General features: G+C 48.1%; 1 protein-coding gene across 6 annotated transcripts in view; it reads left to right on the forward strand.

Moving 5' to 3' along the window:
- PAX7 (paired box 7) overlaps positions 1 to 23,718 on the forward strand; it is a 101,389-nt gene that overhangs the window by 63,642 nt on the left and 14,029 nt on the right. For all 6 annotated transcript variants that reach the window (XM_071766721.1, XM_071766722.1, XM_071766718.1 and 3 more), the window contains 2 exons: positions 242 to 407; positions 953 to 1,152. In XM_071766721.1, the coding sequence (XP_071622822.1) occupies positions 242 to 407; positions 953 to 1,152 (366 nt within the window). The remainder of the gene's footprint in view (positions 1 to 241; positions 408 to 952; positions 1,153 to 23,718) is intronic.

Here is a 23,718-nt window from a genome sequence, read left to right on the forward strand (position 1 = left end):
AGTAATATTGTCATTTAGGAGAAAGTAAACTGAGGAACGGAGAACACTCCTGAAGTCTGTGGCAGGTGGCAACTTGCACCCTTTTTTTTTTTTTTTTTTTTTTTTTTTTTTTTTTTTTTTTTTTTTTTTTTTGCCGGTGCTGTAATTCAGGATTCGTTTCCCTCCGATGTTTTCAGGCACCCATCAGAGAGGGGGCATAGCTCAGCTCAGCCCCCCGGGATCTTTTCTCTCCCCTCTCCAGGTCTGGTTCAGCAACCGACGAGCGAGATGGCGCAAGCAGGCGGGAGCGAACCAACTGGCAGCTTTCAATCACCTCTTGCCGGGAGGCTTCCCGCCCACAGGAATGCCGACCCTGCCCCCGTACCAGCTGCCAGACTCCACCTACCCAACCACCACCATCTCCCAAGGTGAGCGCCCCTTCTCCCGTCTTTCCTTGCTGCTCCCCTTCTCTTGCCCTATAGCATCCTTCCTCTGTCTGATTCGTGACATCCCGCTAAAGCTCTTGTAAGACAGGAATGGTTTTTCTTTAGCTAGGAGGCCGGGTTTTTCCTGAGGTGGATGGAAACTCAGCAGTTTTCTCCTTTGTCTCATGGTCCTTTCTGTCTTGGGACTGTAGCTCTTTTGCTTTGAAATAGGGACCACATCAGCCCAAAGTGAGTATAACACAGGCCATCCCTCCATGCTAGGGCTCAGTGGAAGGGGTATTGCTAATTCCAGATGGCTTTGGACTTTATAGAGAAATGAATAGCTTCTGCCTGGGGAAAAAAATTAAGAGAAAACTGAGATATCTCATCCCAGGTTTGCAGATTTTGTGCCACACCTTAAAATGTCAAATCCAACGCTGTGGCCACGTGGCACCCAGGAGCTGACATCATGGTAGCCAAACCATCGAGCTCTGCCCTCCCAGCTGGAACACCCCACAACCTCTCACTCCTGACTTCTGTCCCCACAGATGGAGGAAGCACTGTCCACAGACCCCAGCCCCTGCCACCCTCCACCATGCACCAGGGAGGCCTCGCTGCTGCCGCCGCCGCTGACACTGGCTCTGCCTACGGGGCCCGACACAGCTTCTCCAGCTACTCAGACAGTTTCATGAATGCAGCAGCCCCTGCCAACCACATGAATCCTGTTAGCAATGGCCTCTCTCCACAGGTATGTGTCCTGCTTCCATTCTTTCTTTGGCTGAGAGTATTCGGCTGGTCCAGATCCTCTGAGAGCAGGGCAAGCTTCAGGCTATGCAAGTGTATTATGGTTAACAAGGGAGTTGCTCTTATTGTCAGGAATTCTTGGAGGCAGCCTAGTTAAATCAATTAGTTGATTTGTTTATCTGCACTATTTCTACCCTGAGCTCAGTACTGTACTGCCAGAGCATTTGTATCCTGTTAGTTCCCAAATTCAGGCTAACACACTCTTAACTGCAAACACCAGGACCTTGAGCATCGATGTTGCCCTTCTCAGCCCTCCAAAAAAATTCCAGTGCAGGTGTGAGCCCTTCAATTCTGGATTTTAGCCTAAAGACAGCATGCTGATATTCTTTTTTTAAGTTACTCTTTGCAGGCTCATTTTAGAAGTAGCCCATGATTTGTGGGTGACTGATTTATATATTAGCCAAAGCCAGCTTCTCCAAGCCTGACTGGAACAAGGAAAGCCCTTACGTGTAAAAATGCCATGGATCTGAGCTTCTGCCAAATACAGAGATGCAGATCTGGGATTTGGTTTTGAGAAACTAATTGTTGTGTAAACAATTCTTCTAATGCTTTCTGCAATGTCAGAATAAGAGGGAAGATACATTTCACACACAGCTCTTTGTGTAAAAGACTGGAGCTCATGCATTATAAGTTACCAGGCAACAGGCGCAGCCTCCCCAACACCCTTGGTTTTAAGATCCTTGCCTGAGCTCAGAACAGAGTGCCCAGGACCTGCCCCTGAGCTCTGGGCTCTGGGCTCAGCCCAGCTGCCTTCCAAAGGGCCCCATCCCAGCTTTGATAAGGTTTCTGCCCGTTGTGTGCCTGGCTTTGCTGTGTGTGATGGAGAAAGAAGCCTCAGCAGCATGGAGAGGTTAAAACCTTCATCAGCAGTGGGTCTGGAGAGAGCAGAGTTTGTGCTGTGTGTGTTGTGGGAGCAGAATGATGTTCTCAGCTGCTGAGCTCCACTGAAGTCCATGGAGATGCCAGGGTGTGCAGCACCCCAGAATACAGCCCACTCCATCACTGTCCTGGGATAAGGATTCTAATTTTCTGTCACCTCATGAGAGCCTCTAACCTTCTTTTTGGTTTATTTGGTGTAATCTGGTTTCCAAATGCATGTTTGCTTTCAAGTGGAACAAGGCACAGAGTGTACGCTGACAATTAACAGCAAGGGCTTGGGTTGGTGTGGTGCCTGTCAGGACCAAGTATCTTCTGCTTTTACACCCAGTCACTTGTGAAATGTGGAGCTATATGAAGTGCACCATGGCAGTTGTTTCAGAGGAACACTAAGACAGGAAGTACAAAATAATTTGAAACTACAGGGAGAAATTAGGTAGGCATCTGAAATGAAAAAGCTACAAGTGTTTTGAGAGGAGTGCAATAAATGGGGATATCAGAGAGGTAGATAGATTTTAAGGTCCAATAGCTTGTGATCTCTCGAGTGTGAAAACAAACATTGAGTGTCAATGGAAAGAGGGAAATTTTGCAGCTTCTCTGAAATGGTATTAAAAAAATCTCACCTCTAGCTTTGAATGATGATAAGATAGAAAAATGTAAAAGTGTGACTGGCATGAGGCTGAATGTTGCCTCAGTGTAATTTGTGGGGCAAATAAGGAGACATCTTTCTGACAAGGGATTTCTAATAGCACTGGCTTGGGAGATGAGCACACAGCATGGAATTCAAAGGCAGGTCAGCTGGTCCAGGGCACCTGAATAATTCAGATTATCACAAGTGCAATTTAGCCCCACAGAAGAAGGATGAGATCCAAGGGGTAAAGCTGCAGAGCACTACACAGATACAAGTCCATGATGCAATTTCCATTTCTGTAACTTCATCATCTACTTACTAGTCCTGCTCACTAAATCAGAGGCTCATTGAAATGACCAGACCAATGCTTTTTCTATGCTTATCCCTATCCCAAATTACCCTGCCCTCAGGCTCAGGCTGGGGAAAGATAGAGTCCTGAGCCAATAAGCCCTTTGTATGAGGAAGAGAGGATACATTATCTGGCAGTCCTGAAGAAAAGAGAGCTTTGCACCCCCAAGAAGGAGAGATTCCCATTTTCCTAAGGCTTTTAATCATGTGAGGGCCAAGATATCAGCATAGAGGTTCTTCTATTTCTTTTGTGCATAGAAAGGCTAACACAGGTTATTTTATGACTGCATTATATTTATTTATCTTGCTGCCTTCCTGCCTTTCTAAGCCCTCTGCTGTTCCTAGTGGAAGGATGTGAGAAGTACTCTCAGCAGAATGAATGGGAGCTCCTAGAAGTGACCTCTTTTTATGTAACACAGTGGGTAAAAGTTTTGTGAGATCTCATTATAGGATGCTGTGTGTAATTTCTCTGTGCATAATTCAGCTGTTCCAGGGCATTACAGGTAAAACCCATTGCACCTCAGCCCTCTCATCCTCCTGTCCAGCTATCTGTGGGATTTGGTTTCTCTCTGCAGGGGTAAATATCAACTACCAGGGATGGATGGAGTTCAGGAGATAGAAAAAAAAAAAAAGAATTGGAACTTAAAACTATGGCAATTTTTCTGAGATGCAAACAGTCAGTTCTCTGGTTTCGTGCCTCAGCAGCAGCAGGAGGGAGATTTCTTTGCAGTTTAGAAAAGGAGGTGGGGGCCAGCCTGGCCCAGAGCTCCCAGCATTTGCTCCCTGCTCAGCACACTATCCAGTTACCCCAGGATTGGGTGTCCCAGCCAGGATCCAGCAGACAGGCTTGGTGCTGGCAGCTGAAATTCTAGAGGGGAAGCATGGCATTTCCATTCTCACAACAGAGGAAAGGGGATTACATTTGGCCTCTGTGGGCTGGGTCCCCTCCCCCCCACACAGACTTGAGTCCTGACAGAAGGAGCAGGCACGGCTGAAAGTCACCCCAGCTTCACGTGGGAAACAGCCCCATCTCCTCCTTGCTCTGCAGCAAAAAATGCTCCTGCAGCTCTGCTCTGCTGCTGGAAACTCAGAGCATTCCCCCTGCACTTCCCCACTTTAGAGCCTGTTCTGTCTCCACTCCAGTCCTGAGGCTGCTAAGGAGGGAGAAGTCAGGTGGGAACTTTTGTCTTCAGCTACTTCATCCCATGATGGTGTTTTTTGGGTCACTTCATACCAGAACAGTGACTTGGTTGTGCTCAGGGCATGACAAACCCACTGCTCAGGGTCAGCTCTCATGTCCTGCTCCTTCCTGCACCTCAGTGAGAGACCTCAGGGTAACCCCAGCAGTGATTTGTGATGGTTCTGTGCTGGGACAGCCTTTGGGAGAGAGAGATCTTGCTCTGAGGGTTGCATGGCTGAGAGAGCCAACTTCACAGGGTGGGCAGCTGCAGCCACATGAGTCACCTGGCATCTCTCAGGGTGCCCTGGGTGGCTCCAGCAGTCAGGGATTATCAGAGAGGAGCTCAACACCAGGGAGCAGCCAGGTCCCCGTTGCTCCCCAAAGGCTGTGTGGGTTAGCAGCAGCTGTCACTAATTCAGCTGGGCTGACTCAGGGCTTGGAACTGTTTCTGGGTTGGCATTAATGGCTGTGATAAGAGAGAGACCAAACTTAAATATGAAGAGTGAGTAACTAGTTAGTAGTACCACAGAGTGTGATATCCAGCCCTGGAGCTTCTGTTTCATAATCTCTCACAGGAGTGGGTTGTAAATATGTTCATGGATGGTGGGGTTTCCTAAATACATTCTAAATTTCCACTTCATTTTCATCCAGCAGAGAAATAATTTCCCATTTGAGAATAGCTATGAACACCAACTAGAACAAGGCCAGGGCACCAAAATATCCTTAGCCAGGTCACACTTCAGCCTGGCAGGGAGAACAAACTTTACATCCATCTGTTTCAAAGTTCAGACCTGAGCTAGCTGAGTCTTTCCCCTCACTGTGGCTGGGGTAAGGCTTGTGACAAGTAGCTCACTACAATGGTGAACTCAGCATTAAGTTCAGTTTTGTCCTGAACAGCATCTGAGAGCCCTTCAAGAAATGTTTGCAGTGATGGGACATCCCCTGGCTGCTTTTCAAACAGTAAAGAAGTAGGGTCACACTGGATTCTGGGCTGCTTTCATCTCTACCACATCTCTTCTGCCTTTTAAAATGCCTTGGTGAATTTTGGGTGGATTTTGTCCGCTCCTTCACTCCTTAAAATTTCTGCTGCCCTTCTAGATCCAGGCCCGTACCTTAAATGTGTTCTGGCTCTTCACTATGAACATGTTGGGGTCTTGCAAGGGGTTATTCAAAAGCAAAGGACCATTAGTTTGTTGCAGATGGCCCTTCTCTTGCTGGAGAATGTACTAATGTATAGTTAAGAGTCACACATTTCCTATCCTTTCATAACATCTTATTTCTGAAACATCTGAATCTTTTAACAAACCCACAGGATCACCCAGAGATTAAGACAATTCCAGAAATACAAAGAGCCAAGAGAAACTTCTTCACCATCTTATGTTTGTTGCTTTAATTTTCTCAAGGCTTTTGGTGGTGGTTTTTTTTGTGTTGGGTTTTTTTGGATTTTTTTTTTTTTTTACTCCACGAGCAAATTCACTTCCAGCATCTGAAGGCTGGAGTCAGATTTTACAGTTCCTGGTTTATCACTGTTTCTTGATGCTGTTCGTAGAGGGTCCCAAGGTCTCAGGTCAGACTCTGCCCACAAATTCACACTCTAAACTCAGGGATCTTCTTACTCTGCACAACCATAGCTCAGTTTTGTTTTTCCTGACATCGTCCCAGGGCTCCAATCTCTTCCACCGTCCAGGGTAAGGCTTTCTTCAGCCTCACTGGGGTGGGATTAGAGATCATCTGAATCCCTGTCAGGAGCACACTGATCCTGGCAGAAGTGTGAGAAGAGCCAGCTGAGCCTTTTTTTTTTTTTTTTTTGAGGGGGGGAAACCTGGCAATTGGGAAGGACACAATGTTAGCTGGCATCATGATGTCTGGCTCCAGAGAGTCAGTGCTCCTTCCTTCAGTGACACGGATCCCTTCTGTCTGGTTCCTTTTTTTTTTTTTTTCTTTCCTTCTTTTTTTTCCTCTTTTTTTTTTTTTTTTCTTTTTTTTTTTTTGTCAGAGACACTGTGCCTATAATAAGCATTCAAAATGAGTCTTGCTGGGCCAGGAGAAGGGGAGGGGAAGCAAAAGGGGGAGGAGAGGGTGAGATTTGGGGGGGGAGGGGGGAAGGGGAGGAGGGGGTTTAAATAGCAAAGAATTAGAAAAAAAAAATCTGATGCAAATCACTAGTAGAGAGAAAATTATGTGCAATTACCCAAGCGATACTGGGCAGCCGTGCCCACCCCAACCAACAAGATCTCATTAACAAGCAGAAAATAAGATTGAAATGGTGTGTAAAAGAGCTGAAAAATGAATTTGAATGCTGCATTTGTCCACAATTACCCCCTCGTTCACACATATTTTATTGCAATTTTTTTATTATTCTTAATCTTTCCATCCCTCAAAGCAGATTGGGAACATCCTGGCATTACAGTTGCTGAGGGAGGAAGCATTAAGGATTCCCCTTTTCCCTGAAAGGAGACCCTTCTCTCACTCGAATTTTAAAGGGTTGGGTTTGGAAGGATAAGGCTTCATTTCCCCGGCTTATCTTAGTGTAGGAACATGTTCTTCTCATATTCTTTCACCTCTGATGCTCTTGGGTGCCACCCCACACCAGGGTTTTTCTTTAACCTTCCCTCCTGGGCTCTTCCCCATTCCCTTTTCCATCTCTCCATCCATTTCCTCCTTCTTTCCTTCTCCATTCTTGAGTTTGGTTTTTTCCCCATGTGGTCTGCACTCTGTCCCCCCCTCTTGCTGCCTCCTCCTCCTCCCCCCTGCAGCCCCATCCCTCTGGAGGACCCAGATTCCCCCAAAACAAGTTCCTGCCCCTCACAAAGTGGCTGCTGTTCCTTTTCCAAGTCACAATTATTCCTCACACCCTTTTTCTTTCACACTGAGCCCGCTCCAGCCTCCCCATGACCTTCTGGCAGATTGCACACGGGATTTTTGGAGAAGGAGGCAAACGCGTTCTAAATTCTGTGTCCTTTTTATGCCACGGGAAGGGGAGAAGGGGGCATGGGAGCTCCAGGTCTCTCCTGGGGAGGAGAAGCTGGCTCTGAGCCTGTGCTGGCTTTTTCCCTCCCTCGGTGTCAAATGCAGCTCCATCTCTAAACTTTTAACCTACGTGTCCCAGGGAAGCTGGTAGTTTTTCCACTAAAGTTTCTTGCTTTTTTTTTTTTTTATTTAACCAAACAAAGCCCATCTGCTCTTGTCAGTTAGACGCCTCTGTTCCCAGCAACAGGAAAAAGGGGAGAATGGAACATTTTTCTCGTGTGAAAATAGATAGGTATTTATTTGCCTAATTCCTCATGACTCTGGTTCTGTGAGTGAAGGAGTAGGGTAGGGAGGGGGAAATTCATGTCTGAGGGGCCAGAATGCACTCTCTCAATCTTGGTTTCACGACTTTCCTCCTGATTTGGGTGCTTTGGTCCCACTGAAAACTGACTTAGAAACCAATAAGTCAGCACCTTCTTTCCTTAACCCTAACTCCAATGCTCTAGGTGGCACTGGTTGCATGGATTCCTATGTGATTTCCACTCCATACATTGTTCTTCATGTGTATTCCTAAAATATGGGAAATACTGAAGGATTTCAGAGCAAACTTCTGGTTCCTGAGCCTTGAATTTGGTAGGAGCTTTGTCACTATCTTCAGTGGGTCCAGGATCAGCCCCTGTGATACTGCACTACTTGTCAGCTCAGGTGTCAGAGCAGACACACTGGGGAGAAAGGGAAGTCAGGAGAAAAGAGAAGAAACACAGGGAAAAAAAACCTGAGGAGCATGACCAGACCAGTGAGAGCAAGAAGAATGAATGCAGAAAGGTCTGAAAGTGGCCCCCAGATGCCAAAGGAGCACATATTTAAGGCACTCAGGGCTAAGAAACTAAAATCTGTACCCCAAAATCTTTAAATATGCCCCAGACTCCCCTACTCACTCCTGAGGTGGTAGGAGCAAGGCTGAAGCCAGGTGGGTGGAACAGGCATAGCTGGGCTGGGATTCCTACTGAAGTCCAGAAGGGACTGGTGGGGCTTTCAGCTCTGCCAAAACACCTCTCCTCTGGGGCCTTTTTTTTCCACACCAGGAAGGGTAAGAGGGACTTGGCTGGGAGACACAGGCTTGGAGAATTCAAATGCAGGATTTGCCCTGCTTTATGATTAATAAGGGAACTTGAGACAAGGCAGGCAGGGCAGATAGAGAAAATGAGAGCTTAGCAATTAATACAGCAGCCAGCCTGGTGACAGGGGCTGCTGAGTGACCTCTGGCATTCAGAGGGAAGAGTTGTGCTGCACGGCTCCAGGGGCTGCCATAACCCAGGGACTGCAGTGGGAAAGGCAGCCGTGGGAGGGGGGAGGAATGTGAGATAGAGGGGAAGTTTAAAAGGGAGGAATGCAAGAAAAGGAATAATTAGGATTCAGAGGCAGGGGCATGCCTGCCTGCTCAAGGGCACCCATGTCCTGCTGCAGGCTGTGTGTGTGCACAGTGCTGTGTGTGCCTGGGTGCTGTGCTTGCCTGTTAAAGTCTCGCAGCAGGCTAACAGCTGTGCTCCAGCTGTGCAGAAGTCAGCTCTGCTGGGAAAAGCCATCGAGGAGAGAAAAACCCTTTGCAGCACATCAGGTGCTTACCCCAACCTGCACCTCACTTTCCTCCCCAAACAGGGGTTTATAGAAGGTCTGTTAAGTCCAGGGCGGTGGCAGAAGAGCAGCAGTGCTGGGCTGTGCTGGGTGAGGAGGTGGGACATGGGCTGCAGGTGTTTGCTGCTCTGCTGCTCTCCTTATGAGCCTCCAGCCTATCTCCTTATGAGCCTCCAGCTCTATCCCAGAGCACTGAAGACAGGCAGAGGGTTGTGTGCTGCCCACAGAGTGCCATGCCATGGGGGGATATGCCATGACCTTCAACTTCCCCAAAGCTGCTGGAGGCATTTTGAAAGGGGTCATTATTCATTAAGGTTTATTTTCTGTTTGCTTCACCATCCATGTGTGCTGCTGCTGAAGGAAACCCACATTCACTCCCACTCCAAAGCCAGGCAGCTGCTGGGATCACTGACAGATGGGTTGCAGCATCTTGGAACATTCAGGACTGAGAGGACAGTGAGGACTTTGGGGGCTGCATCCATCTCAGGAGCATCCTGGATGGCTCATTCAGAGGTGCTGTTAGATCCTGAAGCATCAGGAGAGGCTTATGGGGCAGAGATACCCTAAAAAGCTGGAAGGGAGCTGAGGTATTGCACCAGCTTGCAGAGCATTCATCTCACTGGTTCTCTTGCTGCCCTGTGTGAGGAGTGGGGTGCAGGACACAGCTGTGCAATGAGTATTTTTATCAGTTTGGGGGTTGCTGGGCTGTGCAAGGGCTTCTGTAGTGTACAGGGAGCTTGGGAAGTGCAAAGGAGAGGAGGCAGAGCTGCAGCCAATAAATACTGGGGGTCTGTCAGGTTGTGGGGTGCGTGCCATGGGGTGGTTCCACCTTCCACAGTGTTGGACACGAGAGATGTGCTCAGGTGCAGGGGGGTCTCCTGCTGCAAGGTGCTGCCTCTTGCCTCCATCAGACAGGGGGGGCTCAGACTGATTTACAGCAGGGGCTGAAGATCAGAAATCCTGGCAGGGTCTGGGGTGGGTGAGTGGGAAATTGATCAAAGGTGCAGAAGGTCTTAGCTCTCCACAGTAAGCTGGAGTCAGCCCTTAAGCCTTTCCAGTTTGGAGATGAGGGGGATCTTATTTCAGGGAATAAGTACCTGAAAGGGAATAGTGAGCCACATAAGGGAAAGGCTGGAGAGCAGCTTGCTGAGCAGATACAGGGAAATCACAGGGCTTGGGAGAGTGAAGGGAAAGAGGCAAGGCTGACACCAAGGGGGTTGTTGTGGGGTAGGAATTCAGCCACCAAGCCATAATGAAGCTGAACCAGGGATGTCTGAGTGGCCCACGGGAGCTCTCACCAAGACTTTTGCTTCAGAGACGAGCTCGGTCTGGGACCCAGTGATGCATGGGGCCAAAGCTGGGTTGGGTCAGGCCCTGTGGGTAGCTCACCTGTTAGTCTGGGGGAAATATGTGAGCTGCTTTGTGCCCCCCATCTCCCTCCAGCTCCCTTTTGGAGGGACACTGGCAGGGGGATGCTACCCGTGGGGAAGAGGGAAAGCAGAGGCTGCTGCTGCCTCGCGTTCCCCTGAGATCCAGAGTGGCAGAGAGCCTGTCACATCCTCCTCTCTCTCTCAGCTTTTCTTCTCCCTCTCCCTTCGCTTCTTCGTCCCTCTCCTCTCTGCTTCCATTTGATGTGGAGCAGAGCTGTCTGCCTCTCCTGCCTCTGTACCGAGAAGGGATCAGAAGTTTCAGCGAGCGCTCGGCGCCTCTCCTTTGATCCATGTCCTGAGGCCTGCTTGACAGTGAAAAAAAGCATGGAGACAAAACGACTCAGTCAAAGTGATTCCTGACAACTGTCTCCATGAGATAAGGAAGCTCTCTGTGTCTTGTTTTTTTTTTTTTTTTTTTTTAATACCGCCTCTCCGTTTCCATAAGAAGCGGAGTCACTTTAAACCAGAAGAGCCAGCCAGCAGCAAGCTGCACAGAGAACAGACAAGCAGAGAGTGCCTGCCTGAGCTTTATCATGTACCCTGTCTCCCTTTCCTTTCCTCCTCATTTTTTTTTTTTTAATTTTTTTAGAAAGCCCTCTTTTTCCCATTTTCCTTTCTCTCCTTTCTACGTGGTGCATTATCCTCCTGCCTTACCCCAGTGCTGCCTCTAATTGTGCAGTTGCAGAGAAAACCCAGCACATCTGCGGGTGGCTGGGACATTATTCCACTCAACCCCAAGCACAGAGAACTGCCTTACCGCCCCACGAGGAACTGGGGGGGGAGAGAGAAAGCCCTGTACATTATCTGACATGAATCAATCCTGTTAGGGACTGGCAGCAGACCTCATTACTAGCCAGGCATTGAGCACCACTGGCCACTTCAGTGGCCCTTAGAGCTCTTCCCCTGCTGCCGAGCCCTGTATTTTTTTATTGTTGCTTTGTTTTTCTTACCCAGTTCATGTCACTTACACAGGGAAGTGTGTTCCTCTTTCCCTTTTCACTTCTGTGTTCCCTACAGGTGTGAGTTTGCAAGGGCTCAGCACCATTATTCCTCACTGGAGGATGCAGGAGGTGGGGGAGCAGGATACACAGCTTGGAAGGGAACTCTGCCTGCTGCCAGGGGCTTCCCAGGCTCATGGGGACAAACATGATGTGAAAAGGGACAGGGCGGTGGCCTCTTAGACCATGATGCTGAGGGCAGCCTGGCTTGGACACACAAGGAAGGATCTCTTCATCCTGGTGAGGAGCTGGGGTAAAGGAGAAGTGCTGTGGTTCACTGTGCTCCTGAGCTTCCCCATCCTCAGCTGGAGGGGACCTGGGGTCCTTCTGAGGTGACAAAGTTTGGCTTAAATGGTGAGCCTAGAGAAAGGCAGCTGGCTTTGGGATTCCCAGCAGGATGAGGGTGGGCTCAGGTGATGGGCACAGGGACCAGAGTTGGTCCCAGCGCCGTGGAGCCTCTTGGCCAGGGAGTTCCTCTTCCCCTCCACTGGCTGTAATGAAGCTTTTGTTGGAGCTGCTGCTCCCAAGCCAAACTCCCCATTAGCATGCAGGATGGGGGATGGAGGGGAGAGAGGGGGGACACATGGAGAGAGAGATTCCCTTCCCCCCAGAACTGTGCTGTGCTGATAAACAGTAAATATCGGGGAACAGGATTTCCACATTATCTGAGCGCAGCAGAAAATCAAAATTTCAGTCTAAATCCAAGGAGACGAGGCTCATAAGCTCCTCCAGCTGATACAGATGCTGAGCCCAGCCAGCAAGGCTCAGGAGGCACAAAATAACATTTTTTTTCGTTTAGGGAAAAAAAAAAAAAAAGGGGGAAGAAAAGAAAGGGAAGAAAAAAAAAAAGGAATTAACAAGAGGGGTACAATAGTATTTGGGGCCTGAAGAAGAGGTGGTGCAAAGCAGAGCATTGTCTGATGTTGCAGCCCTTTCCTGGTCAGGAAATAAACAGGCAGGAGTATCAGGGAGGGGTTGGACACTGCCCATCCAATGAACTTTCCCATCCATGGCTCTGGCTCATCCGTGTTATTTGGGGATGGACCTGTAGGACACTGCAAACAGCTGCTAGGGACTGATGGAAACCCCTTAAGGAGTGATTCCAGTGAGCAGCTGAGCACAAATCCAGCCCACAAATCCAGGAGCTACCCAATTTTAGGGTCTTGCAGACCCTAAAATCTCTGTTGGGAGTGTGTGTCCCCCAGCTCTAATGCAGCCCTGGGCTGTGTGTGCTGCTCATGGAACCTCCATGCCCCTGCAAAGGGGCAGCAGACACCCTGAGCGCCCTGGGTGGGCACCACCTCCTGCTGTGGGACTGGTGTGCTGCAGGGATGCTGAGGCTGCCTGGAACTGCTGCTTGAGGGGGCACAGGGGTCCCCAAAAGTGTTGGGAGGTCAGAGATAGAGGGAAGCTGGGCTGGAGGTGAGCACTGGGAATGAAGTGAAAAAGGGATCTGGTTCTGCCTGCTTCTGGAGGAAACTCCTCCCTCTTTGTGGCCTCCTTTCAGGGATCAGGGTGGTTTCAGGGCTGGTATTCCTAGGGCACTCAGTTTAGGTTCTTGCTGTGTCCCGGGCATTTTTGCATCCGTGGCTGGATCTGTGCTCTGTTTCCTGATTGTGCCTACATGCGAGACTCCATAAAAATCTGTAGCTCCAGGCTTTTACCCAAGGGAATGCACATTTATGTACAGCAGCAGAGGCTCTGAGCTCTCTCTGAGGATTTTAGTCCTTGCTGCTTGGAGTGATGAAGAAGCAAAAGCAGGGACCAGTTGCAGAAGGTGTTGTCTTGGTTTCTGCAGCAGCCATTGCTGTCCTCCTGCCCCTCTCACTGGGCCACAGGTTCATCAAGACACAGAAAGCAAATTCCTCACTGAGCTGCTTCCCTAGCTCCCAGCCTGCCCAGCTCCATTTTCCTCATCTACTTCATTTTTATGCCCAGCTATGAAGTGGCATCTTTCATGCAAAGAATTGTAGGGCCCATGTTCCAGTTCCAGGAGCATAAACTCTGTCCATACTCTACAGATCCAGGAGCTGTCAGTCAGCTCAACTCCCAGCATTTCATTTTCTCACAGGCAAGACTTAAAACTCTCTGTAATCTCAATGCCTGAGTGACCTCTGCTACCAAGGAAAGGAGGTTTTTTGTTTTCAGGTGAGGAGGAAGCAGGTGTCACAGGTGCCTGCTGGCAACACCCGTGGCTTTTGTACTGGCAAACTGACTTGTGCTTGTTACAGTACAGGACTGTGGAGGATGCTGGCATAGGATGTCCCAACACCTTTGCACTCTTGACCCAGATCTTGTTCTGTCTTCTCTTCAGTATTGGGGCAGGTGGAGTGAGATGGTTTTCCTGAAGTATTTCTCCTTTCCCTTCCCAGAGGTGTTTACACAGACACCCCAAAAGTCCTAAAACCGAAGACCTGAAAGTCTGAACTAGGGTCACATCTTTTGGATCTGGGATCAATGCTACCCCAGAGTGGCTGAGCCATTTTGCATCCACTTGTAATCTCTTCATGCATTTTAAAGAGCAGGTGCCCCACCACATCTCTTTCAAAATTAAGGTCTTAATCCCATACCTCAAGACTGGTATTTCAAAAGGCCTTGGAGTGCCTGCAGGGCTTTCTCCTGCTGTTCAGCAGAGTTAGCATTGCCTTAGGTTTCCCTGAGTGGCCATCAGGACAGAGTTTTGGCCTCCATTAACTACAAGAAAAGATGATTTAACACTGAATCGGGTGCTGGACTGCTAATCAGCACACACTGATGTATCAAATATATCCCACCCAACGCAAACCCCATCCAGGGGATGGATAGAAAGTCACAGGGATATTTGACTCTAACTATCTTCAGTGTTTTTACTATCCAGCCTTTTTTACCTACAGCACTGACCCTCCGGCAGCTCTTGGCTTGTTGGCCAACCCATTCTGTGCTCTGCTATTTCCTATCACATCCACATCATTTCTCCAGCTACATTCTCCCAGCTTTACCAGAAGACTGCCAGTCCTCCCATCAACCACAACAGCTACAGCCTCTTCCTCCTTCCCCCACTGCTCATAACCCAGCTCCTGTGTCTCTCCTTGCTGGCTCCCCTTGCTTTATTTCACCCTGGGGCTCAAAGCTGAGGTCCCTGCAAGAGGTTTCTCAATCCACCCAAGAGCTGCAGGCTTGTCTGGAGGGCGAGAGGTCAAGCACAGCAAGTGTTTCTGTTTAGTTCCAGATACCAGCCTGACAGGTGGGTGCCTCTTGATTAATTCCCAGCTCCCCTAAATGCTCCTGTGTTCATGAGCTGTGGTCCTGCTCAAGCCTGGGCAAAGTTAAAGGGGGAAAATATTGGAATGTGTTGGGTTCTCTCCAGTGAGGCTCTTCCAGTGTGACCATGGCCTGGAGGAGCTGCAGATCCTCACCTCCAGCACTCATGATGCAGACAGTACTTTCAGGAAGATGCAGAGTAAAGTACAGGCAGAAACCTCCAAAGTTCCCAGTTCTTCCAGTTTGGCTGCTATGGTGCAGTTCTGAACAAACTTGCTCATCTAAAGTGGTGGAGATGTCCAGCTGAGGTTGATACAGTCCAGAAAAATAAGGATTTGGGATCAAGGGAAGCATCCTCATCATCTGAGCTGACCTGAGCCTTTGGAGTGGGGTCTGATGGGGGGGTGTGGGGTCTGCTTGTTGCTAAGTGTGTCAGTCAGCTCGTGGTGCTCCTCAGCAAACAGCTATGGCAGGTGGTCTTGAGGGCAGCAGAATCACACTGTGGGGATTCTCCCTTTCAGCCTCTTGTCATTTAAAGGTAACAAAGACAGAATCCCACCCAAATTCATTCCCCTTAGCTGGCACACTTCCACTAGGGGCTCAGTCATCTCACGTGCTCTATATGATGAGTACAGACAAATGACTTCAGAAAATGGGTCAAACCTCAGAAAAACAGAATCACTCTTTGCTGATACCATGGACATTTCTTTTGTCTTTCTTGGAACAAGTCTCTTGCTCCAAGAGTCCAGGTCTAAGGAGTTCTCTTTCCCTCTTTTTCTTTCATTCCCTCTTTCACACACATGGGTTTGTAACTCTCCAGAAATGCTGAAAATCTCCCCAGAACATCCCTGCACACATCCATGCTGAAGAAATTCCCAAGGTTTATGTAGCTGAGTGAATATGAGCAGAGAACTGCAAGCCCTGATGTTCCTGTGCCCTGCTGCTGACTTAGTTGCTCAACTTCCTCTGGTTTCTCATCCATGGAGCAGGGAGAGTTGGTGCAGGAATGTGGAGAGGCTGAAATCACAAGGACTACAAAAACACACTGAGGAGCAGGGAAGGACAAATCCAGCATCCTCTAGGTGCTCCAGACTCACAACGAGGAAAACATCCAGCACTGCTGAGGTCCTAGGGAAGCAGCCAATGCCTGAGCACTATTTTTTTATTTATTTCCTTTTTTAAAAAACACACCCAACTTATTAAAATTTTGCCTGGCTGCATCTCTTGCTTATTCAAATACTGCCAATTTCCATGGCTCTCATATCAGCTCTTGGCATCTCCCAGCCTCCCAGTGCCTGGGTTATGTGGAGAGAGAGAGAGAGGGGAAAAAAATTGCAAGCAAAATAAAAGCTGCTATCTGACAGAATCTCTCCTGGGGATCTCAGTTATTTTAAAAAAAAAAAAAAAAAAAAAAAAAAAAGGAATCATTTTTCTCTTAGCTGGTGTTTGTTAAATGTGCAGGAGCCATAGGCAAATTTTTGCTAATTTTGTGCATGCTTTTATCATACTGGTGATTCACTGGCAGCTTTATCCTCCGATAAGTGGATTAGTTGTTGAGCTAAACAAAAAGGTGTTTGACAACCAGGAAGCTCTAAAGAACATATTTGTTTTCCAAATAATGGAGCTGTGTTTGTTGCTCAGTGCAGTGTGGGGTGTTGTTGTGCATTTCATTAGCCAAAAGGAAAGGCCTCAAAGCTTTTCTCCCTTGCACAAGACAGGGGTTCAGTGGGATCTTTTCCCTCCTATCAGTGGCAGGTTATATTTTTATTTTCTTTAATTTGCTTTGGTCTTACACTGTGGCCCTGGAGTGATGCTGATTAGGAAGTAGGTAATGAGCTGTGTCAGCATGAGGGCAGGGCATCTTTGGGTGATGGGGCCAGGCACACACCAGCTTCACTGGGGGCTAAGCATCCCGGGGCTGCTGGATGGTTAGCAGAGCCCTATGGCTCAGAATTAGACCCTGACTTGTAGGGCAGGAGCTAAGCAGAGGGCACAGAGAGATAAATTGACTGTGTGGAAGAGAATAGGGCTAAAATAATGAGCTTAACTTTATCTAAGGCTTTCATCGTTAATATCTGGGCACCTCATCATCCTGGGATGTGTTTCTCCTCATGATACCAGGGGTAGGTTGTTATCTCCAAGGATGAGAATGGAGGCAGAGAGATTTAATCCTGCTTAAATGTAAGGTAGGACCCCGAGACCTTGTCAAGCCCTTTGCTACCTCAAAAGGTCTTCTCTGTCAAAGTGCTCCATATTTAGTAATTCTGTATTTCTCTGCGATTGGATGTTTATTTTCAGTCCTTTGGATCCTTTCCTTTCTCCCCACCCAGACACTCACAGTCCTTTGGCCCTATTAGCCACATGCCTGGAAGATGAGGGGAATTTTTCCCTGGAGGCTGCCAAGAACTTGGTGACAATCCCAGTGCTTGGAGCCCAGCAGGTCGTCTCCAATCACAACCATAAACAGGATCCTCCTCCCGAGGATCAAGAACAGGGCTGCTCTCCTGGACCCTCACTATTTTCAGGTCAGAGATTTCCATAAGAAAGGCGGTTTTGGGCTGTCAGGTAATCCCTGCTGGGCCCTTCTTCCAAGTATTTACCTGGTCTGCTCCTCAGTCCATGCAGCTTGGCACCCATTGCCTCTTGTGGCAAGGAGGCCCCAGACTGATGCTCTACTGAGAGAAGCAAAGCTTCATTTGCTTCCTCCCTCCCACCTTCATCTGAGGGCTCGTTCTGGGAGTGATGGTGAATCCTGGATTCATATTCACCCTCTCCATGTCAGTCATCAGTTCTGAGGCTGCCACTGAATCCCCAGAGCCCGGGGAGCCAGGAGAGGTGCTGCCTGATCCCAGCCCCTGCCTCAGTGGGGCTGAGGGTGCTTCCCCCCGTTCCTCACTTTGCCTCAGTTCTGCAGTGAGGCCCTGGGCAGGACCGAGGTGGATTTGTAGAAGTGATTTAGTGCTTGGGCAAGGAAGGGCTGGAGGAGGCACCAGCTCAGGCTTATAAATCCCATGGATGCTGCTGATAGCAGTGGGAGAGGTGTCTCCTCTGGAAATGAAGCATCTTTTTGCATCCTGATGCCAGACCATGCTTTCTCCAGTGCCCTTTTGAAACAGAGACAACCTTGGTGATAAGAAGAACACAACTTCAGTACTAGGAACAGATAGCTTCATCCCTCCTGACATTTTTTTGGAGCCCACAGAGATGGAAGGACAGTCAGCCACCACCATTCCTAGCCCCTCAATTTCACTCATGGCTGGATGTGACTCCAGTGTTTTCCCTGGCAAGGGGCTAAAAGCAGGGTGCTTTTCCCTAAGAGCAGCCCCTGGCAGGGAGGGGGAGATGAAGAGGGAGCCATGAGCAAGGGGGGGAGGGCTGTGGCAGATCTGCAGTGCCCAGCAATTGCTCTCTCAGCTCTGTCAGAGATGAAACGGGAGGAGGGAGGGAGGGAAGAAAGGGGGGAAGGCGGCAGTGGAAGAGCGAAAGGTCCCCAGCTGGCTGTTAGTGGCATCTGCACTCAGAGTACAGACTCCAGCTGAGAGCTATTTCACTATTTATTTACATGTAATTATTGCTATGAGGTGCAGATATTAACACTGTCAAGAGCAATTTGCCCTGACATTTTTCACTTGCTCTGTTCCCTGACGTTTTGGGTTTGCTGGGATTTTTTTTCCTCTCTCTCTCCTCATAGCACTGCTCCGGTTCGGGCAGCACAGGGACCGGGTTTTTAATCCAGAGCCCTTCGCAACTCATTAAACTTTGAAATTTAATTTTGTCCAGAGAGGAGCCGGGGCTCAGGGAGCAGCTCCCACCCCCCCTGCCTCCCCTGGTTCTCCCACCCATCACCCATCTACACCAGTTGAAGCATTTCCACTCCAAACAAACCAAATTTACCGGTTGCCGCCTTTTCAATTGGAATGCAATCTCCGGCATTAACCTTTGCTTTCGACGCCGCATTTCAAACACATTTCAAAGGTGCCCAAGCGTTTATTAGGGAGAGACTTGGAAAGTGCACCGAGAGAAAGCAAATGCACAACAAATATTTTTTAAACCAGCGCCCGGACCAGCACAGAAATTTCCATCACTTTCAAGAGGTGGGGCAGGACCAGTGACTCTTTCCTACTTCTTTAGGTCCCCCCTCTTTTTTTTTTTTTTTAAATCCCCTTTCACTCCTGCCTAAACCATCTGATTTCAGTAGCTGCTGACACTTGAAACTAAGACTTCGGCCTGATGCTCAAGGCCTGATTTAATGAGACAGTTGTTGTATGTCATCTAATAAATACAATTGTGCATTAGAACTTATTTGCCAAGCAGGAGCAGGGACGTGACAGGCACAACTCGCCACAGACTGCCTGTTTTTTTCTCTGCCAATATGATGCTCATAACCACTGAGCATTTGTTTAATCCACCCCAGGCTGTGGTCCTGCCCAGCAGAGCCCAGAGATCCCTTGGCACATCTTATAAACCAGAGGGGAAAAGCTGGGGGTGTGTCAGAGGATGGACTGAGGTGAGAGAGAGTATGTTGTATTTATGGATGGAGTAAATGCTGAGTACTTCTTCACTGACTGTGCACAGTCAATTTTTGGAAGGGATTAATTAATAATTCCCATTCCTACATTTTACCTGCAGCACCTGCAGCCCTGTTTTTTATTTTTAAAGCCTGATTTGGCTCCTACTCTCTTGACTTTGCAGGGGGGCAGATACAGGAATCGGTACCTTTCCCTTCTTCCTCTTCCTCTGGCTTTGCATCCCTGGGATGGGAAGAGAAGGGAAGAGACGACCAGTTCCTTGATCTGAAATATCTGGTGTTTGGGGGCTTTTGGATTTAGTTTTTTGGTTTGTGCAGGATTTCATACAATGGGATGTGCTCTTTGACTGCAGCATTCCTGTGTCATTGCAACACAAATAAATAGCAGCAGGAATGGATCCAGTTCCAAAGCACCAAATCCTGCTTTGCATCCCTGACCTGGTCCCCCTGCAGCAGGCAGGATGAGGGAGATCTCTGTGGATAAAGGGACAGGTTGCTGGGACATTTTGAAAAGAGCAAAATGGTTTCATTTCATTCAATACCCTCTGGAGTGTTTCTTTTTTTATTGTTCATTTTGTTGCTTTCTAAACAAATGGATAAAAATATTGCAACCAGATATTTATATTAATTTTCCTTTTGCTACAAATTTCAACATTTTACTTCATTTTGACCTTTCCATCAAAGTTTGCATTTCTGTTTGCATCCCTCACCCTTTCCATTTTAATTTATGCTATCTGAAAGGCTTTCTTTCATGTAAATGAAAATGCTGTTTATCTTTTTCATAATGTTTATTCATCTCCTGCAATCCTTTGTAAACCTTTTAGAGAGGGATCTGTAATATAATGCAGAAGCTCTGTAGTATTTTCATTACTGCAGAGTGCAGTCTGAACGTGATCAGAGACCAGCATGGGACCTCAACATTTTCTGGTCTTAGCTCTTTCTGCCCATGCCTCTACCCATCTCCTTTTTTGTTTGTGGCACTGAAACAGAACTGATAAAGCTGCTCCCACCTTTGTAAAGATTCCTCTGCCCGGGAAGGGCCAATAGATACACTGAATAATTAGCACCAATGTTTTGAAGTTCCCCTCGTTTCTGTTGTTAACTTATTAGGAGAGGAGAGGAGAGGTAAGTCTGGCTGGAATGAGGACATCAAATCAACCTTGGCTTTGGGATGCTTAAATTCCTGTTCCCCCATAAACTTCTGCACCATCTCAGGTTTTAGCCTTAATTGGGCTCGTAAGGTGAGAGGTGGCAGCCCTGCTCTGCCCAGTGCTGGTTATAAATACCTTAAAGCAGGCACAGGAATCTCTGAAGAAAGAAGAACATTGCAGAAACAAGACATATTTCTGCTTTTTTCCTTAGGTATGACTTTGGCTACCACGTGTTCTGTCCTGCTGCTTCTTAGGGGTGTCTGAAGGGTTGGGGTGCTCAGCTCTGACTGGAGTTCAGGGGCCTCTGCTCCCTGATACAGAGAGTTCCAGGCTCCTGGGCCTTTTTGTGTGGACAGGAGGTTTTCCTCTCCACATAGTGACCAGGGGAGAATTAATCAGATGGGTGCTTTATTACCAGTGACCCAAATGCACCCACAAAGCTCAGGCACCAGCTGGTACATACATCAACTCCAGTTTTGCTTCATCTTGCAGTTTTTAAGATGGTCTCGTAGCAGGGTAGGGATGGGAGGAGACAGAACGTGTGGATTTTCTGGGGTTCTTTCAGGTGCTACTGCTGACACAGTGGTCTGAACCCAGGGCAAGACTTGGGGTGACTAAGTCCCAGGCTTTTTGCGGGGGGCTTCAGTCTTTCTGCTGTGTCCATGTCCTCACACCTGCATCCTCTGTGTGCAGCCCCCTTCCCTTGGCCCCAACCTGGCTGCCAAGGTCCCAGTTCCTCTCTGGGTTGGAGGGTGTAGAGCAAAGAGAGGAGAGTCCTGGCTGGGGTGTGTGCCCCGAGCTGTTTCCCCAGCAGGGAACCCGGGTGCAGCAGGACTGGGGATCACTGGAGATAAAACCCTGAGGTTGTCACCGCTGCAGGGACTTAACGCCTTGTGAGCTATGGCAGCTTGTTTGCACGGGTGTTAACCAGCCTCTCCTGTCCCCTTCTTGTCACTGCCCAGTCCCTGCCACAGCCAATCTGTGTCCTAATCTCCATCAATTAACAAGGAACACTTTCGCCCCCTCTCTCCCCCCCTCCCTTCCACACAACCCCCCACCCTGAAGCCTGGGATACAGAGGAAAAAGCTCCCCAGCCTCGACCCTCTCCCCCTTTACTTTCCACTAACTCAGCACAACCAATTAGGCATCTGACACCCGTACTGGCTGACAAATTGTTTCTGTCATCTGCTTTCTGTCTTTCATTAAACGAGAGGCAGAGGGGGGGAATTGAGAAGGGGAGGGGGGGGCTGGGAGATGTGATCTCCCATGCTTAGCGAGGCCAGATACATTAATTACAAAACGGCCATTTGCAGCATGAAAATGCATTAATTAAATTTATGCAATCATTATCTTTAAATAGTCATATCTTTAAAATAATCAGCCCTTCCTGAGTCTTCCCTCTCCTCTGCTAAGTATCTCTAATCCCTTTTCCACCATTTATCTCGGGATCAGCAGTGGCTTGTATGCTTTTAAACTTCTGCATGCAGGAGGTGCATTAAAAACTCTGCTGGAGTAAGAAAAGGGGTGACACCTTCACCCTTCCCCTTGGCAGCCAGAAGGAGAGGTGGGGGGCACAGCTTTGTGCCTCTTTTTTGGAAGCATTTGATCAAGGAATTGTCATAAAGCTTGTGGCACAGCCAGGTACCATGGGGTTTATATGTAAAGTTCTTTTCTTGCATTTGGCCAGGCCAGGAAGCTGTGTGCTGGTTTATGTAGCCACTTAGTCAGTGTCTTTCTGGTTTCAGCTGGGAGAAGTTTCATTTTAATGAGGTATCAACCTTTCCCTTTGGTGCAGGCACAGCTTTGCCAGCAGGCAGCTACCTTTCCAGTGGCTCTTTCTCTTCTTAAAAATCACTTAGTTCAAGGCAGTAAATGATGTGCCTAAGAAAAGCAAGCTTTTAAAAAAGAAGCGTTTTGCCACTCTGATGCTCAAGATCACTTCTTGGTGGTTTCATATTATAATCTGTAAAAAACATTTCATATTGGAACACCTTCAGATGTAGCCAAAATCAAATTGTGCTAGACAAAAAAAAAAAAAAAAAAAGAGCAGATAGTGATGTGTTAGCCCAGGAGCTTCTACTTTTTTACTTCGATGTTCAAAGACTTCACCTGTTTGTGATGGCTACTCAAATAATCACTGCAAACTTATCAAGGTTTGTGCTGTTCCTCAGCAGTCCCCAGGTGCAGGAGTGCCAAAATACCCAGGGAAGAATTAATCTCATCCCCTGCTTAAGTAAGCACCTATAACACCACAGGAAAACTCCAGCCCAAATAGCTTTCAAAGAGCTGGAGGACTCGAAGAGGGATACTTATCTAAACTCAAATCCTTTAGGGCTTTCTTATCGCTTCTGGTGAAAGATTTTGTTCTGCTCTTTGTGTGTCTGCATCATTTTTAATAAATCCTACATGTTTTTCTCCCCTATCTGTAATGCCTAATGGGCCAACGTCCAATTAGGCAGGAGCCGACGCAGTGGTATTGGATTCAAACCTCACGTTGTGTTCAGCCAGGGTCATGAGTTGGAGATTAAGGCAGAATTTGGGGGAAGATTTGATGGTGACTGAATCCTGCCAGATTTCTCACATCTGAGGGGGGCAAAAATGAGCTTTGGGATTTCAGAAATGGACACAAACAGCTTGTACTGCACAGGAAAGTCCCCTCGACAGTCCAGGTGTCCCCAGCCTCCTTCAACACGTGTTTTATGAAGCCACAAACCCTTTGGATCCACCATGAACCTGGTTAGTGTAAAGGTGTTTACAAATAATGAATATTGAGGGCTTGTTTTTCCCTGGCCCATCTCTGAGAATGGATGTTTCTGGAGAGAAGGGAAAAGCTTTACCATGGAACAAACCAGGGAAAGAGACAGAACATCTTAGCTGGAAGGCTGATCTTACAGCCAGTGTTTCCTGTGAGGATTCCCACTTTCTTTTCCTTTCTCCAGTTTGTTTACACTAATGCCTCCACACCAGTGGCTTCTGCACATTGGTGGATACAGCTCCATTACCCCCGAGTTCAGATCCTGTGAGGGTCTTGGGGTTCCTGTTTGTCAACAGCAAACACCCCAGTGCTCCCCAGCAGCAGGGAGAAGTCCAAAGGAAGAGCACTATGTAGGGCTGTAAAAGGCATTTCCTTGGGTTCAAGAGCTGTGATTTTCCTACAGGTGAAGGAAAAAGAGATCCTGACTTTAAAAATTCATCCCTGGGGTAGCATCAGGAGATCCAAACCGAACTGAGGCACACCCAGACAAGAGCAGGGGTCTGGGATGTTTATTCAGTAGGGTGAGCAGAAAAGTGAAACCCTCACCTTAAAAAATGCACCGAGCTCCCCCTGGGAAAGCAGGGAACCAAGAGAGAACAAGCACCATGGAGCTGGCAGGAGGAAGAGCTGCTGATTTTTCATTTCTTCCATTCTTTTGCCAGCCCGACTCAGGCAGCGTTCGGTGCGAGCCCAGCCAGCCCTGCACTTGCTGAACTTATCAGGGTTATTTCATCTCCCCATGACCTCCCCGCATTTACGATGGGAACC

This window comes from Heliangelus exortis, chromosome 23 (assembly GCF_036169615.1).
Source record: "Heliangelus exortis chromosome 23, bHelExo1.hap1, whole genome shotgun sequence".
Classification (NCBI taxonomy): domain Eukaryota; kingdom Metazoa; phylum Chordata; class Aves; order Apodiformes; family Trochilidae; genus Heliangelus; species Heliangelus exortis.